Below are 14675 nucleotides of genomic sequence, written 5' to 3'. Positions count from 1 at the left end.
CATAGCACTGAACTTTGAAGTAATTATATCAATGTGTGTTAAAGCCATAAATAACAAAGTATTTATGAAAAGACATTCTCATAATTCTGTACATAATAATCCAATTATAGGCCACATCAAATTTCAACTAATAATATAATTAAATAGTATACTTATGTTCTGTATAATGATCAAAAGAAGCATAGCTTCGTGCTTAACTGCATATTAATCAAAAATTTTTAATACAAAAATTGTGTGTTAAATTGAATTAATTGAATGTTTGCCAATTTTAAAGCAAATTCCAAGACTACATAGCCACAGATAAATAGACAATCAGGCATATTTGGGTGGAGAAAATGATGATAATTTATATTTTAAAGTCCTGTGCCCTAAATAACTTCACTTTACAAATATAAATCTTGAATTTATGTGTCTAAACATAAAAGAAAAATATTTTTAGTGATAGGAAAACTTACCTAGGTTTTTCTGAGCCTGTGTCATATCTGTGATTAATATCTTTGAATAAGCTAGTTGGAAAAGTAGAGCCCAAATTCAAATAACAAATATTAATATAAATTAATAAACTAATGTTAACACTTTTCCCATGTACTCCTTTTTTAAAACAAATGGTACTCTACATAATCTGTATGATCTTTTAAAATGCTCTTTGCTTTATAAATGAGTATGTTAATTTTCTACTATCTTTAATGTAAAACTAAACATTACTTTTTACAGTACATTAGCAAATTAAACTATTTGTACTCAAATTTAATTAAATAATTAAATATTATGATGTTTGCTGGGGAACGTGGCAGGATGCTTTAGCTTAAGAGAAGACTAAGAGGAATGAGGAGATAAGACCATCTGTGTCTTCATTTTTAGCACTTTGTGATTGCAAGTTTTATATCATGAGTCATGAGTTTTAGGCTTATGATTCGACAAAACAAAGTTACTCATTTGAATATTGCTATGATCGTTTGTACACTGAACATTCACTGAGCCCCCCTACTTTTTGCTAGACAGTGTGCTAAGCTGTGGGAATACAGCAGTGAATGAGCCCTTAAGAAGTTTATACTCTAGTGGAGAGGGTATAGCTCAGTGGTAGAATGCCTGCTTAGCATGCACGAGGTCCTGGGTTCAGTCCCCAGTACTTCTAATTTATTTATTTATTTATTTATTAATATCTAGATAGATAAGCAAATCTAATTACCACCCACACCCAGAAAGAAAAAAAAGTTATACTTTGGCCGGTGAGCAGAGAGTGAAATGGAAATTAGAGCAGATCCATGTTTACTAAGTGTGTAAGCAAGGACTTCTATGAGGCTCATACAAGCACCAAATTTCCCAGAGTAAGTGACATCTAAGAATTGGGTAAACTGGCATCAGCCAGCTTTTAGACCTGCAATTTATGTTATTTTGAGAGAAGGTAAGAAATGCGATGTAAACTAATGAAATAGCTGTTCTCAAAATTAAAATGAAAATTACTGTTTGTAATAAAATTCCTATATGGTCAAAACAAATACACATGTGTGTGTGTGTATATATATATATGTATGCATATGTATGTCTATATGTATGTATGCACACAGAGAGCACAGAAAAGGTCTGAGAAGGCTGCACAGCACAAAACATTTTTAAGTGTTAGGTATTTCTTTTTCAACAGTAACCTAAACGACACAGTGCTGAATCTGAATAGCTTGAAGGAAAACGGCCATATTCATAACCAGCAGGTTACGAGACACTGAAATAACAAAGGATCAGCTGTATTTACAAGGGCAACAAAACGACGAGCCACTTTAGCACGCAGGTCATTTCAGGGAAATAACCGTAAGTTGAGTGAGCTAGGATAAAAGTGAAGAAACAGGCACGCCAGTTGCTTAACGGTCTGATTTCTGTCAAAGTGGCAGTTCTCCGGAGAAAGTCAAATCAAATATTCTGGGATAGCATTGCTGATATCAACTGGTTCATTTGATATTTGAGTCTTTTTCATAAAAGCGCAGCATAAAATGTATTTTAAAATCTCTGCTCTTTAAGCCCTTTGATTGCTAGGTTCTCTGGCAAGTGGGAAGTATTGACACTTTAGGCTTGGCAATCTTTTACTATAATGAATTAGAATAGTTGAAAACCTGGGACAGAAAAAAGAAGTCAAATCATTTAGCTATTGTAATATTTATTCATGCCTGAAGTAAAGTGTTGTAAATGTAATTTTTGTGTTTAAATCACCAAACTTATCTTTGAGAAAAGGGCAAAAACAAAAAGGAGTGCTCTCAGTCCAGTTGAAACTTGTTATTTAGTGATGTTTTATGCCCAGGCCTTGTTACTCATTTCGAAGAAGACCCTCTGAGAAAAGCAATGATTTGGAGTTTATTAATATAGTCAGAGGCTCTGTCATCTTTAATTTGGGCAAGGTGAGCAAATGTAGTCTATTACTCTTCATCCTGCTTTTTGTATCTTTTTTTTTTTTACTGTGAATGTAAATTATGCCATGGAAAAATATATAATAATAGAGGCCACTGCTTCTCTAATCTGCATATGAAACACCTGGAGATCTTGTTAGACTCCAGATTCTGATCAGAAAGGGGGTGGTGCCTGAGACTCTGTGTTTCTAATGCATCCTTCCCGTGCTGCTTGTGCAAAGACTAGACCCTGAATAGAAAGGATGTACTGGGTCCGTGGCTGCATGTGTAGCACGCTTCTCACGTTTACAGACACATACACACACAGAGCCAGGTGCCGAGGGTTGGCTTATACACCTCAGTTTGGACATAATACTGTCCTCCTCAAGGCAGCACGTTCTTCTCACTGAGCCACACTGGGACCGTCATATTTTATCTATCAGGACATTCTTTACCTTCTCTCTCCTCTTAGTGCCGTAATTTTTTGAGGATCCCAGTGTATAAGATTTCTGGTCACTGAGGGTTTATCTTTCCTGATCCTCTTTGGGTAATTGGCATTTGCTGTATACACAAACGTTTCAATGGCTTTTAAAAGAATTCCATCTAGCCACACAAAAAATTGCTGGCAGCTAACGTGTTTTCTTTATACACAGATGTGACTGCAGTTGGCATCAACAATTTGAAAAAACATAATGAAAACCTGTTAAATGTGTTCAATTAGAAACAATTTTACTTATTTTTAACCCCATTTCTTCTAAATTTCAGTCACTGTGTTTCAGGTTCTAGGCCTCTGAGCTAATGTATGATTTTATTTCAGTAAATCACATAATGAAGACCCTTCAATGTCACCGTGGTTGTTCGGTTATGGTAGATGGGATGACAGTCTTTATCATAATGAAATTATTTGTGTTACATTTCAAACAGCGAGGCAGGGGTGGAGTCAGTCTTGGAACACTGTATATCCTATTTCCTCTTTCGACTATATGCGTGTGGAATTGTATCAGGGATTATTGAATGGGATGAATCAATTTGGATCTTTATCTAGATTACAAAGAGTTCATAAAGTGAAGAGAGAACTAGCTACCTACTAAAGTAAAAGTTGGTGTCAGTCTTTACCGAACGTAGGCAGTTTACAGGGTATGACATAAATGCTACATCTAAATGTCATAGTGCTAAAATGTAATGTCAGCTATTTTCTGGATGGGACCCTTTGTACAAGGCACATGATCCACCTGATTTTCAGCTCATATCTAATGGGTTCTTATAGTTTATAAATGTTTTAAAGTATAACTGATTAAAAATGGTACATGTGTTTGGTTTTATTCAAAGTTTCTTAATAATACAAGAAAGTGAAATTCTTCTCTCAGTCAGTTATTAAAAAAGTGAAATTAAAAAAAAAAACTACTTTTGTCTGTAATTTAGTGTTAGTGCCCTATAAAGTCCTGCCTTTAGTATCTTCTGTTAGAAGTGAACTGTTTATTAAATTTCCATTAAGCTGAAGGTGAAAAATTAATGAACCACTTACTTCAGATATTTCGAAACTAATGCAAGTCTATTAGTCATGCTGTACGAAAACTCAAAGATTTGTGTATGTTCAATTACTGTTTAGGGTTCTCTCACGTTTAACTTTAAAGGCACTGTTTCAGATGCTTAACAGAGCATTCTAGAGAAAAAAAGAATATAATTACTGATTTTTTTATTAACTTATAAGTATACCTCAAAGATGATTTTATTACATGAATACATTTTCCCCCCAAGAGGTAGTTTTAGAGCACAGTTAATCAGTACATTGATGACGATGTACAGGTTTTGAAGGTTTTGAGGGTACACAGCTACAGAGAAAGCACTAATGTACAGCAAGCATAAGATTAATAAATTGTAATTTGTTTTTTGGCTGTACCCCTGCTTCATTTTCTAGGCATTCAGAAATCCTGTAAGGTATAGACATTGAGACTGTTTCTTAAAGAATTGTTAACCCATCCTTCCTTCCTTCTTTCCTTCCCTCCTTCCATTATTATTGAGCTGCTTTTATGTTCTTGGTAATGAGCTAGGCATTGTGTGTCATGCAATGATGTAGAAGACTTAGTCCTTTTCTTTAAGGAATTTAGAATTTAGAGGGGAAAACCGAAGTGTTTTTACATAGTGATAATGTGAATTAGAAATGGCAAGCACTGCAGAGGAGAAGAAAAAAGGTGCAGCTAGATCACATAGACCCTGAAGGTGTCAGAGAAATCAGAGGAATGTAGAAAATGAGTTGGACTTGAAAGGAAAAGTATATAGTTCAGACACGTTCAGACACGTGATATGTGAGAAGAGCAAGTAAAGTGGAAGGAATGGCTTCAGCAAAAACAGGATGAGGATATAAATCATAGAATTAAGTTTTAGCATAAAATGTATAGAGAGGAATGATAGGAAATCATGTTGGAAATAAAAGGTCTGAGATTGTGAGGGGTCTTTGAATTGGGGAGAGGTGAAATCATGCAGCACTTTAAGAAGTTTGATTTTGTGTTGGTAATGTGTAAGGACCTAACATCCAGGAAAACTGCAAGATAACAGATTGCACATTTCTCATAAATACTATTTCATTGTCCTATGTAAACTTTAGGTTTCAAAGGTAGTGGCTGAGGGAGAAAATTCATGCTGGGAGAACCAGGGGACTGGAAAGCTCTATCAGGACCTCCTAGCTGGATGCTGAGTGAGGCACACTGGGCCTTGAGATTTTCATCACTACGGCCCTAGGTGTTGCCTGGAGCAACAGCAACTCAGGGCTGGTCACTGTGGCTGAGAGCAACTTCCCTGCGGTCTGAAAATCACCTTCGGTTGGCCTCAGCAGGCTGCATGGCTGCTAGCATCTTCTATGTGAACCGTGCAGAGTCTGATTCAAGGTCATTCAACCCGGACAGTTGCACAGGGCCCGCACTCGATAGGACCCATGTTTGAGTCAATGCTCTCTACTGCCGTATGGAAATCCCTCCTACTTTTTGAACAAGAAGCCCCACGTTGTCAGTTTGCTTTGGAACCTGAAAATAATATAGCCAGTCTCCGTACTATGACATGAAAATGGTTAGGAAGCAGTGAATTGCACTGTGGTCAAAATGCACTGTCATATATCCCTATAGAAAGGGCTACTAAGTTAGGAGACCAGCACTGTGCTGATACAACAAAACTGATCCTCAGCTTAAATCTTACTTTTTTTTTTTCCCCAAAGCCATGACTTTGTGGCTGCTAGAAGCCTAAGCTAAATGTTACATTTTAATCTTGTGGTTTTCCTGATGATAAATTAAGGAAACACTTCCTAACACATTTTCTCATTTATAATCTGCCTCCTGGAGCCTGGATACCAGTATTCTTGAGCTCTGCACCCCTGCAGTTTTATCAAATTACATTCTTAGAAAACCTGAGGTAATTACTTTCCCTAATAAAAGTTCTGAAAAATGCAGCTCTGTGTTTGTAAATATTATTAGCTGCCTGATAGAGTCTTTCCGTGGTATATTCCCTTTTCTGAGTCAGAATTAATATAAAAATGGAATATATATATATATATATAAGTTTTTTCTTTATGCAGAGTTTAGTTTATTCTCTACATTCTCTCTACTGTGAGTACGTGTGTATTTTTCTCTTATTTATGTTATTGTGGTTGTTCTCTCTCCTAATTTTCATCTAATTTTTATTTTTTCACACTTATGGATGACGATAGATATTTCTACAAAGCTTAATTTATAAAATTGTGTCTACCTTCTCCATGCCTTCCCTCTGTCTCCCTCCCCTCTATGTCCCAAAGGCAAACACTTAATCGCTTTCAACATTTTTAGTTGTTACCTACGTTTTATATTTCTCTTTGCCTCTCAAGAGCGTGTTTGAGTTGAATTCATTTTTCAGCTATTATATTGACTTATCCACTATGAAAGATACAGATTTGATTTTCTTTTGTAAATTTCTTTTCATGCTTCATCCCTGACTTTTGCCCTTTTCTGTTTTTCCCCAAAGAATGATACCAATTTCTGTATTCAAAAGTCATTATTTATATTATTATGACTATGTGAATATGATTCACGGTGTACATTGATGGCATTTCTTTCTTGAATGACTCTTTGCTCCCTTTGAAACTAATAGTTGTCTCATTTCATAGATGTTTCATTTTTTTTCTGTATATCTAGAACGTCTTCAAATGCTAATTCTCTGATCTTACTGTAAATATTCTCTCAATCCATGAAGACACATCTGGTATTTCCATTATTTTTGTCTTCTGGAGACCTCCCTCCTGACCTCCTACACTTTATCCTTACGAGGTCTGCTCCACACGGGCCTTTCCAGGATTGCCCTTGGCTGAGAGCGCCTACTTAAGAATGGCAAAATTAATCTGATTTGAAGTTCTGTATATGGGTGGGATGTATTGACTGATGAGTGTTAATTAACATAGGATGTCTTGAGTGGGTTGTTTTATTGGTAGACTTCCAGATTTTCAGTATTTTTCTGTAGTGTCCGTTGATATGGTCCTACTTACTATGAGTGGATCTTCTTTTGCCCTATCTGGAGAGAAGGAGTCTGGGCACCATCAAAGCAGGACATCTGAAGAGTCCTGAGCACCATCCCATTTAAAGTGAGAGATTCCCCCTTCCCCGTGTCTGGCACCTCCCTGCTCAGTGTCCCTCTTTCAGTCTCTGCTGCAGGAAAGGCGGGAAGAGCAGGCATCATTCGCACTAACTGGGTGAGTGAGGGGTTCAGGAGGAGAGACTCCTTCCCAATCAGAATTTTGTCAAACCTCCTATTTCTAGCCTTCCTTTCCCGCTGTTTTCGTAGGTAGCTGGTGTTACCAATTCCTAAGCTTTTCTGGGTTCTGTTACAAGCTGCATTGCTTTTCAGCGCCCCCCCCTCTGCTGGCCTACGCTTGATCTGTTACATCAGTTGACAAGCATCTGCTTCCAACTTCTAGAATCTTAGCTGTGGTCTCTCCTATTCTCTTGCCCCTTTGGATTTATATTTTTTTATCCTTTTGTTATCTTTTCAGTGAAGAATAGAAGTAAATGGCTATATGTAATCTGCCATCATTAGTTAGGATACATAATGGTATTTGGACTGAATTTTTATTAGGTACCTCAAATCTTTTTTAATAAGTAGACAGAGTGTAAATAAGGAATAAAGAAATGAACTAAAATACTCACCACTCATAATTGAAATAGTTTATTACAGAAAAAAACTGCTCTTCAAGTGTTTTTAATTTCCATTTACGAAGGACTCTGTTTCTTTGTCTTTCAAAAACAGATGGAAACTTCAGGCAAAACCGATCAAACCTCACCCCTCTCCTCGTGCAGCCCATCTCAGCATCTCTCGTTGCAAAACTCATCTCTTTGCGGGAAGACAGAGCCAGCAGTGGTGCCTGTACCCCTCTGGAGCTCCCCAGTAATGGTAAAGTATTTAATGTCTGTCTGTGGGTCTTGTAATTTTCGTAAGGACCATGATCATTTTTAATCTCTTAGATTGTCATGTTGAGTATTACTCTTTTTTAAGAAAACATTTATGTTTGATGAGGTGAGTGTTTATTTCTCTTCCATGGCTCTTTAAGGGACTTTTTTTTTTTTTAAAGCAGTTTTGATAAAGACTGAAAATTGACCAAGCTGAGAGATTCCAAAAAGAAGAAAAGCGTTTGAATGGCAACAAAGAAAAGCAGCTTTACAAATAAAGCATTTTGTACATTCATGAAAATCTGCTTAACACAGCCTCAGTTTCAGCTTCAGCAGTCTTGTTGCCTGCCAAGACTCAGTGGATCGCAGTCAGTTATCTGGGGTATGAAGTCTTAGTAGAAAGCATTAAAGCCTAATTCCTGCAATTGACTAAAAAAATCCCTCTGTCTTTACGCATCATTGCCCGAGAGATGCTTCTTGTACTGCAGTGCAGTTTGTCAGGCCTTGTTGGACCACATAGGATAAAACTGAAGTAGTTAAGCTACCTGTGGTGGAATGAAAGTCACGAGCTGCATCTTATTTCTGCCTCCAGCCTCAGCATTAGACTTCTGAGAAAGAGGCTGTCTTTACATATTGTTTAATTTGTATCGTGTCGCTGTGAAATTCAACTTGAAGGTTCTGTTTTTGAGTCCAGAGCTGGAGGCTCAGCTACCCATGTTTTATTTCATCTGTTTTTCTCTTGACAACAAAAGCATAAAAAAAAAAAAAAAGTTTTGAAGAGGCCTTAAAAAAATAACTGAATACATTCAGAATTGCCCTTTGTTAGAGACATATGCTTTTCAAAGTTCTGTGGATTGAGAGCCCCCTGAACTGATTAGTGATTGAACAAAGTGGGAACTACAGAAAACAACACTTTGCTCATGTCCTCAAAGCAGGAGTGAAGAAGCTCTTGAAGGGCTTTGTGTTTTGTTTAGTTTTTTTTTTTTTTCCGTCTTCTATTCTGAGCCCCACAAGTCGACCATGGGCTCTATTTGGTAAAATATGTAAATAGCACTGTAATGATAATTTACTTAGAAGAAAAGCACTGGACATCTGCAAGACCAGATTTAAGTCCAGATTTAATCAACTGATTGATTCAACAAACATTCAGAGCCTCTAATGTGTTCCAGGCCACAGTCCTGCCCCCAGGGAGCTGACAGTCCCCACGCCAGCTGCCTTTGACGGCTCACACCACCTCCCTGCAGGGAAGCCTTATGTCTGCATCTGCAGGAGGACATCTGATGTCCTTGTATGTCCAGTTGTTCTGAGAATCCAGTTAGGATGTGTATCTGAGTACTTTACTGTAAAGTGTTCTGTTAGCAAGTGTCTTCCTTATCAAGTAACTATATCAATTTCCCCCAAATTTGTTAAATGTCTGCATACTAACAGCCCAGCTAAGCAAAACAGTGCTCTGCAGCTGTATCTCTGCAGTAAGCTAGCAACATGTATGAAGCTAGAGGGAAAACTGAGAGAGATTCTGAAATTTGTTCCTAACACCAGTGTCAAAAGTAGCGACAAGACAGGCCTGCTTTCTACGTAATTCGGCCTGTATCAAGTTTTCCTCATGGAGGTAGTCATTATTACTGGTTTTAGAAAATTTCAGACAGAAGTATATTTAAATCAAGATATTTCATATTACAATCGGATCCTTCTTTCATCATTTTCTTTTTCACTCTGGAATATTACATTTTGATTTCCCAAATACCGATTGAGTAGTGTGAGTGAGTTATTACACTTAAACTGATCTTAAATGTAGGATAAATGACTCTCTACCCCAGTGTTTTAGACAGTGGTACTCATGATACATTCAAGATAATAACCTTTTTTTTTTTTTATTGAAGTATAGTTGATTTACAGTGTTGTGTTCCTTTCTGATGTACAGCATAGTGATTTAGTTTTTCATATGTATGTATATACATATACACATATATTCCCTTTCAAATTCTTTTTCATTATCCATTTTTACAACGTATCGAATACCATCCCCTGTGCTACACAGTAGGACTTTGTTGTTTATCTATTCTGTGTATAGTAGTTTGTATCTGCTAATCCCATACTCCTAATTTATCCCTCCCCACTTTTACTTTCCCCTGTGGTAATCATAAGTTTATTTTCTGTGTCTGTGAGTCATTTTCTGTTTTGTAAACAAATTCATTGTTTACAAATTCATTGTCTCATTTTTTAGAATCCACATATAAGTGATACCATATGATACCTGTCTTTCTCTATCTGACTTATTTCACTTAGTATAATCATCTCCAGGTCCATACATGTTGCTGCAAAGGGCATTATTTCATTCTTTTTTTATGGCTGAGTAATAGTCCATTGTATAAATATACCACATCTTCTTTATCCAGTTATCTGTCAGTGGACATGTAGGTTGCTTCTGTGTCTCAGCTATTGTAAATAGTGCTGCTATGAACATTGTGGTACATATATTCATTTGAATGGGAGTTTTCTCCTGATATATGCCCAGGAGTAGGATTGCTAGATCATTTGGTAACTTTATTTTTAGTTTTTTAAGGAATCTCCATACTGCTCTCCATAGTGGCTGCACCAAATTACATTCCCACCAACAGTGTAGGAGGGTTCCCTTTTCTCCATTCCTTCTCTAGCATTTACTGTTTGTGCACATTTTAATGATGGCTGTTCTGACTGGTGTGAGATGATACCTCATTGTAGTTTTGATTTGCATTTCTCTGATAATTAGTGATATTGAAGGATAATTAACTTTCAAGTTTTCTCATAAATACAGAAGTACATTAGTTGCTCACTGTGATAGGTATCAGGATAGGACCTGAAAAGGATACAGAATGAGGCACTATAGTTTTGAACAGTAAGAGCAACACTTATAGTTTATGGGTTAAAAAATAATTTAAAACATACTATAATGACTGACTGTTGAATTTTATAAGTATAGTCTTGAGTTTTACTGTAGGAAAATCTTAACTGAAAAGTTTGGACAGGAGTGCATTAAAAGTAGTTTTTCAAATTAATTATTTATCTTACTCATTTAACCCTTTCTATGCACTTACACAGAAATAAGTCAATAGCAGTGTAGTGGACCTTCCCTGCCATGTTTGCTTTCTTAGCATATTTGCCCCTTCCTCTTTTTGAACTGTAGCCAACATTTCCCAGCAATATGGTATGAGTAGGTTTGACCATATCTTAAAGCTATAGAAGTGGATCCTGATTGGCTCAAGTCCATTGGCATATCACATCAAATGTAATAATGATGCTTGATTCAAGGATGATCTAAGTCTGACCAAACAGGCAGATTTCTAGACTATGTATGAGTAATAACTAACTTTAACGACAGAGCTAAACAAGAAAGCATGTGGCCCTGGGATCTTTTGGTAGCCTTTTTGGGACCTTGAGAGTATACTACCTGAAAACGGAGCCCAAACAAGGAAAGCTGTAAATGATGTGGAGAAAGAGAGTGTGAGATAGCGACTGATTCTTGTCTATATCATTTGATGCCTAAAAAAAAGCCTATCTGAAGCCAAATCTACTGAATTAGCCATGTATATGAGTCAGTACATTTCCTTTTTTTTTTCTTTAGTCAACTTATGTTTGAATTTCAGTTACTTGCAAACAAAACCCAACTAATACTGTAAAACTTAAACAAACGAGTTAACTACGGGATGCATGAAATGAACTCAGCAAAGTAAAGCAGAGAAAAGGACATTTGTATGTCAAGTCCTGGGAAAACTAAGATAATTGTTTGAGAAATAGAAAAAGAAACAGGAGAAAAGTTTTTGCCCAAGTACCGATTGTTTGCAATAATTAGATAATTGAATATTGATGCCATTTAACTTTCCATGGCCTTTCTAAAAAGTAGGTCTTGCCCATTGATCTTGTGTGTTGTCAGTCTTTGTCCTTGAGAGTCAATCAGTACATGGAAATTTGAATTTTCAGCTGTCAATCTGAGCTTGTTGTTGAACACTATGAATATAGTTAAAAATGAGAGGATAAAGTATAAACTCCATTAATGTAATTTAGGGTATAAAAATTAATAAATTATGTTAAAAGTATTTTAATATGTTTGAATTAGTTTTGATAAATAGAAAAAAGTGACTTACTGTGATGTATAAAACAATGTCATTAGTGATGACAAGTTTTCATGTAAGAAAACTTGGATCATAAATCTTCAAATGGGTATATGTATACACATAGCTATATATAGCTGCTATTTCCCTATTCACAATTTTATATGTTCTTTCTTGAAAATTACTTTCACTAGAATAATATAATATCTTCTGTAATGTTTATAATTTTTACATATTTCAAATGAATTTTGAAGAACTATATTTCTAATCTGTTAACAGCTACTTGAAAGTATGCATTATTATCATTTCTTGAACAGAAATATAAAAAGCTATATTGAACATATTATCTACAAATTATGGTTATTCTAAGATTTATTGGCAAATAATACATACTAGCTTTTAAGGAGATATCCATTAACAAGAACATTAATACAGACAGATCCAGCCTTACTGTTTGTTACGTATGAGACTCATCAACCTGTTCAGAGTGGCCCCGTTGTTGCTGCGTGTGAAAATACCCAGGAGCACATGCTGTTTTGGTGAAAGAATGTCTTGAGACATACATGTTTGTGTGTGTGTGTGTGTGTGTGCATCAGGTATTTAATTGAGTGGTATGGATATGATACGACGTGGCTTACAGGGATTTTATAAAAGAAAAAATTCCTCAGTAGTTTAAAAAAATAAAATTGAAAACTTACTTTAGGAATGGGGTGCACTTCAATAACTTCTAGCCATCAACATGGAGGAAAATATCCAGAAGAATGTGAGGAAAAATGTGATTTGTTCAGACTTCTGTATAGCATTCACATGGATACGCTAGCTGCACTTATACAGAAAAAGTCAGTGAGCTCAACAGCTGTAGGAAAGACTGATAGGTCCTGTGATGGATGCTAGCTCGATGTTAGGATTCACTAACAGTGCCTGGTGACACCCCAATTTTATGGCTCTTCAGGCAGCCAGTTGCACAGTGAACCTGGGAGTCTGAGCTGGAAGCTGATAACAGAGTAATCTGTAGAACTAAAGATCAGCCTTCATGAGCTGCCAGTCTGAAGTCCTTGGACAAAAGAAAAAAAAGCTTCAGAAATCACTTTGAAAGTCTGTTCATCAAGAGTCTTCGACAGAGTGAATGCAGGTGGGAAACCTATTGTCCAGAGTCCACAGAAAGTACAGGCAGTTCTCTGTTTCCTGGGGAGTGCAGGTTGGGTTTACGGAGGGTGACACGGATCTGTCATTCACCAGAACTTCAGTTTCCAGCTGTCTGTCTTGACAGTTTTGATTTCTGGAAATGGTTCAGCTTAAATCCAGTCTCGAGCTTTGTTTGTTTGCTTGAAGACCTAAGGACAATCTGAGTTACACACTTTTAAGCAAAATTACAAGTGTTTTCTAATTTTTAATGTTTCTCAGCAGTTTTTACAGATTCTTACATTCTTGTCACATCTCAAGTACTTGTCACTCCTTCCGAATTGGAGAAGCTCCAACTAAATGTAGTAGCTTATATATGTGATCAAATCCCTCACCACATACCCTGTCTCTGTATTTTGAAGATCCTTTTTTCCTCAGTGGACGGTCATTGTCATTTACTCTCCTAGAAACTGCCAGTGATTCCTTAATGCCTGTCCGGTTCTATATCCCGCTCTTTCCTCCATGTAGCCACAGTTTCTCCTTCTTATTCTACTTAGTATTATCCAAATGAGTCTTGGAAGTTTGTACCTGTAAGCTGTAAAGCCCCAGTATCCTTTACAGCACGGTGAGAGTCCTATCTCTTCCATAAAAAGCTCTTGGAAGGGTTCTAGCCCCGTTGGAAGGAGCCTCTCCTGACTCCCTGCCATGCTTTAGGCAGTTATATGCTATCTGGCATCGTGAGATGATACTCTTCTGAGGAAGAGATGAGCAAGTTAGAATTTTCATTAGAATATATTGTTTCCACTTTATTTCTATATGATTTCAATTCTTGCAAATTTCCTTTATAGCCCAGGATATGGTTAGTGTCCCATGAGTATTTAAAAAGAATGTGTACTGTATAGTTGTCAGGTGTAGAGTTTTACACATGTCCATTTAGACCAAGTACCTTGATCAGGTTGTCAAATATTCTGTATCTTATTTTAGTGCTAAAATCTCCCACTATGAGTACTGATTTGTTTATTTTACCTTGTAGTTCTAGCAATTTTTGATTTATATATTTTGAGGTCACTTCTTGGATATTTATAAATTCAAATATATCAAATCCTCTTGGTTAGTTGAAGTACTTACTAGATGAAGTGATCTTCTTTATATCTATAATGCATGTCTTAAATTGGATTTGACCTGATATTAATTTAGCCACATTAGGTTATGTCTATATGCTTTATCTTTTTTTTTTTTTTGCTTTCAACCTTTCTGTATCTCTTTTAACACATCTTCATAACAAATAATTTGTATTTTAAATACAATCTGATCATCTTTTAACTGGAACAGCTAATCCATTACATCCATCATGATTACTAATGTATTTATGCTTATACTTTTCATCTTGATATGGGTTTCTTTTTTGCACCACATATTATGTTTTTTTGTTTGTTTGTTTTATTATCTCTCTTTTAGTTTTAGATTACTTTGTCATTGTATTTTTCCTCTATGAGTTTAGAAATTACAAATGCTTTTTGTATGCACTTGGAGTAACCCTAGAATTAGAGCCTCTTAGGTGCCTCTTCACCTGCTCTGCTCCATGCGGGGTAACTCTCTTTGCCTTCCCCTGGAAGAGAGTGGGGAGTGCCTTCCTGTAGAAGTCCTACTTAATGGAGGAAGAGTCTCTTTTTTTTAGAACTATCTTC

General features: G+C 36.2%; 1 protein-coding gene across 11 annotated transcripts in view; it reads left to right on the top strand.

Annotated features, from left to right (window-relative positions):
• The window catches only part of NAALADL2 (N-acetylated alpha-linked acidic dipeptidase like 2), a 1180690-nt gene that overhangs the window by 831985 nt on the left and 334030 nt on the right, over positions 1-14675 (top strand). For all 11 annotated transcript variants that reach the window (XM_032484091.1, XM_032484056.1, XM_032484093.1 and 8 more), the window contains one exon: positions 7638-7781. In XM_032484091.1, the coding sequence (XP_032339982.1) occupies positions 7638-7781 (144 nt within the window). The remainder of the gene's footprint in view (positions 1-7637; positions 7782-14675) is intronic.

This window comes from Camelus ferus, chromosome 1 (assembly GCF_009834535.1).
Source record: "Camelus ferus isolate YT-003-E chromosome 1, BCGSAC_Cfer_1.0, whole genome shotgun sequence".
Lineage (NCBI taxonomy): Eukaryota > Metazoa > Chordata > Mammalia > Artiodactyla > Camelidae > Camelus > Camelus ferus.
The sequence above is the reverse complement of the archived record's forward strand: the minus strand, read 5'-3'. Positions and strand labels throughout refer to the sequence as shown.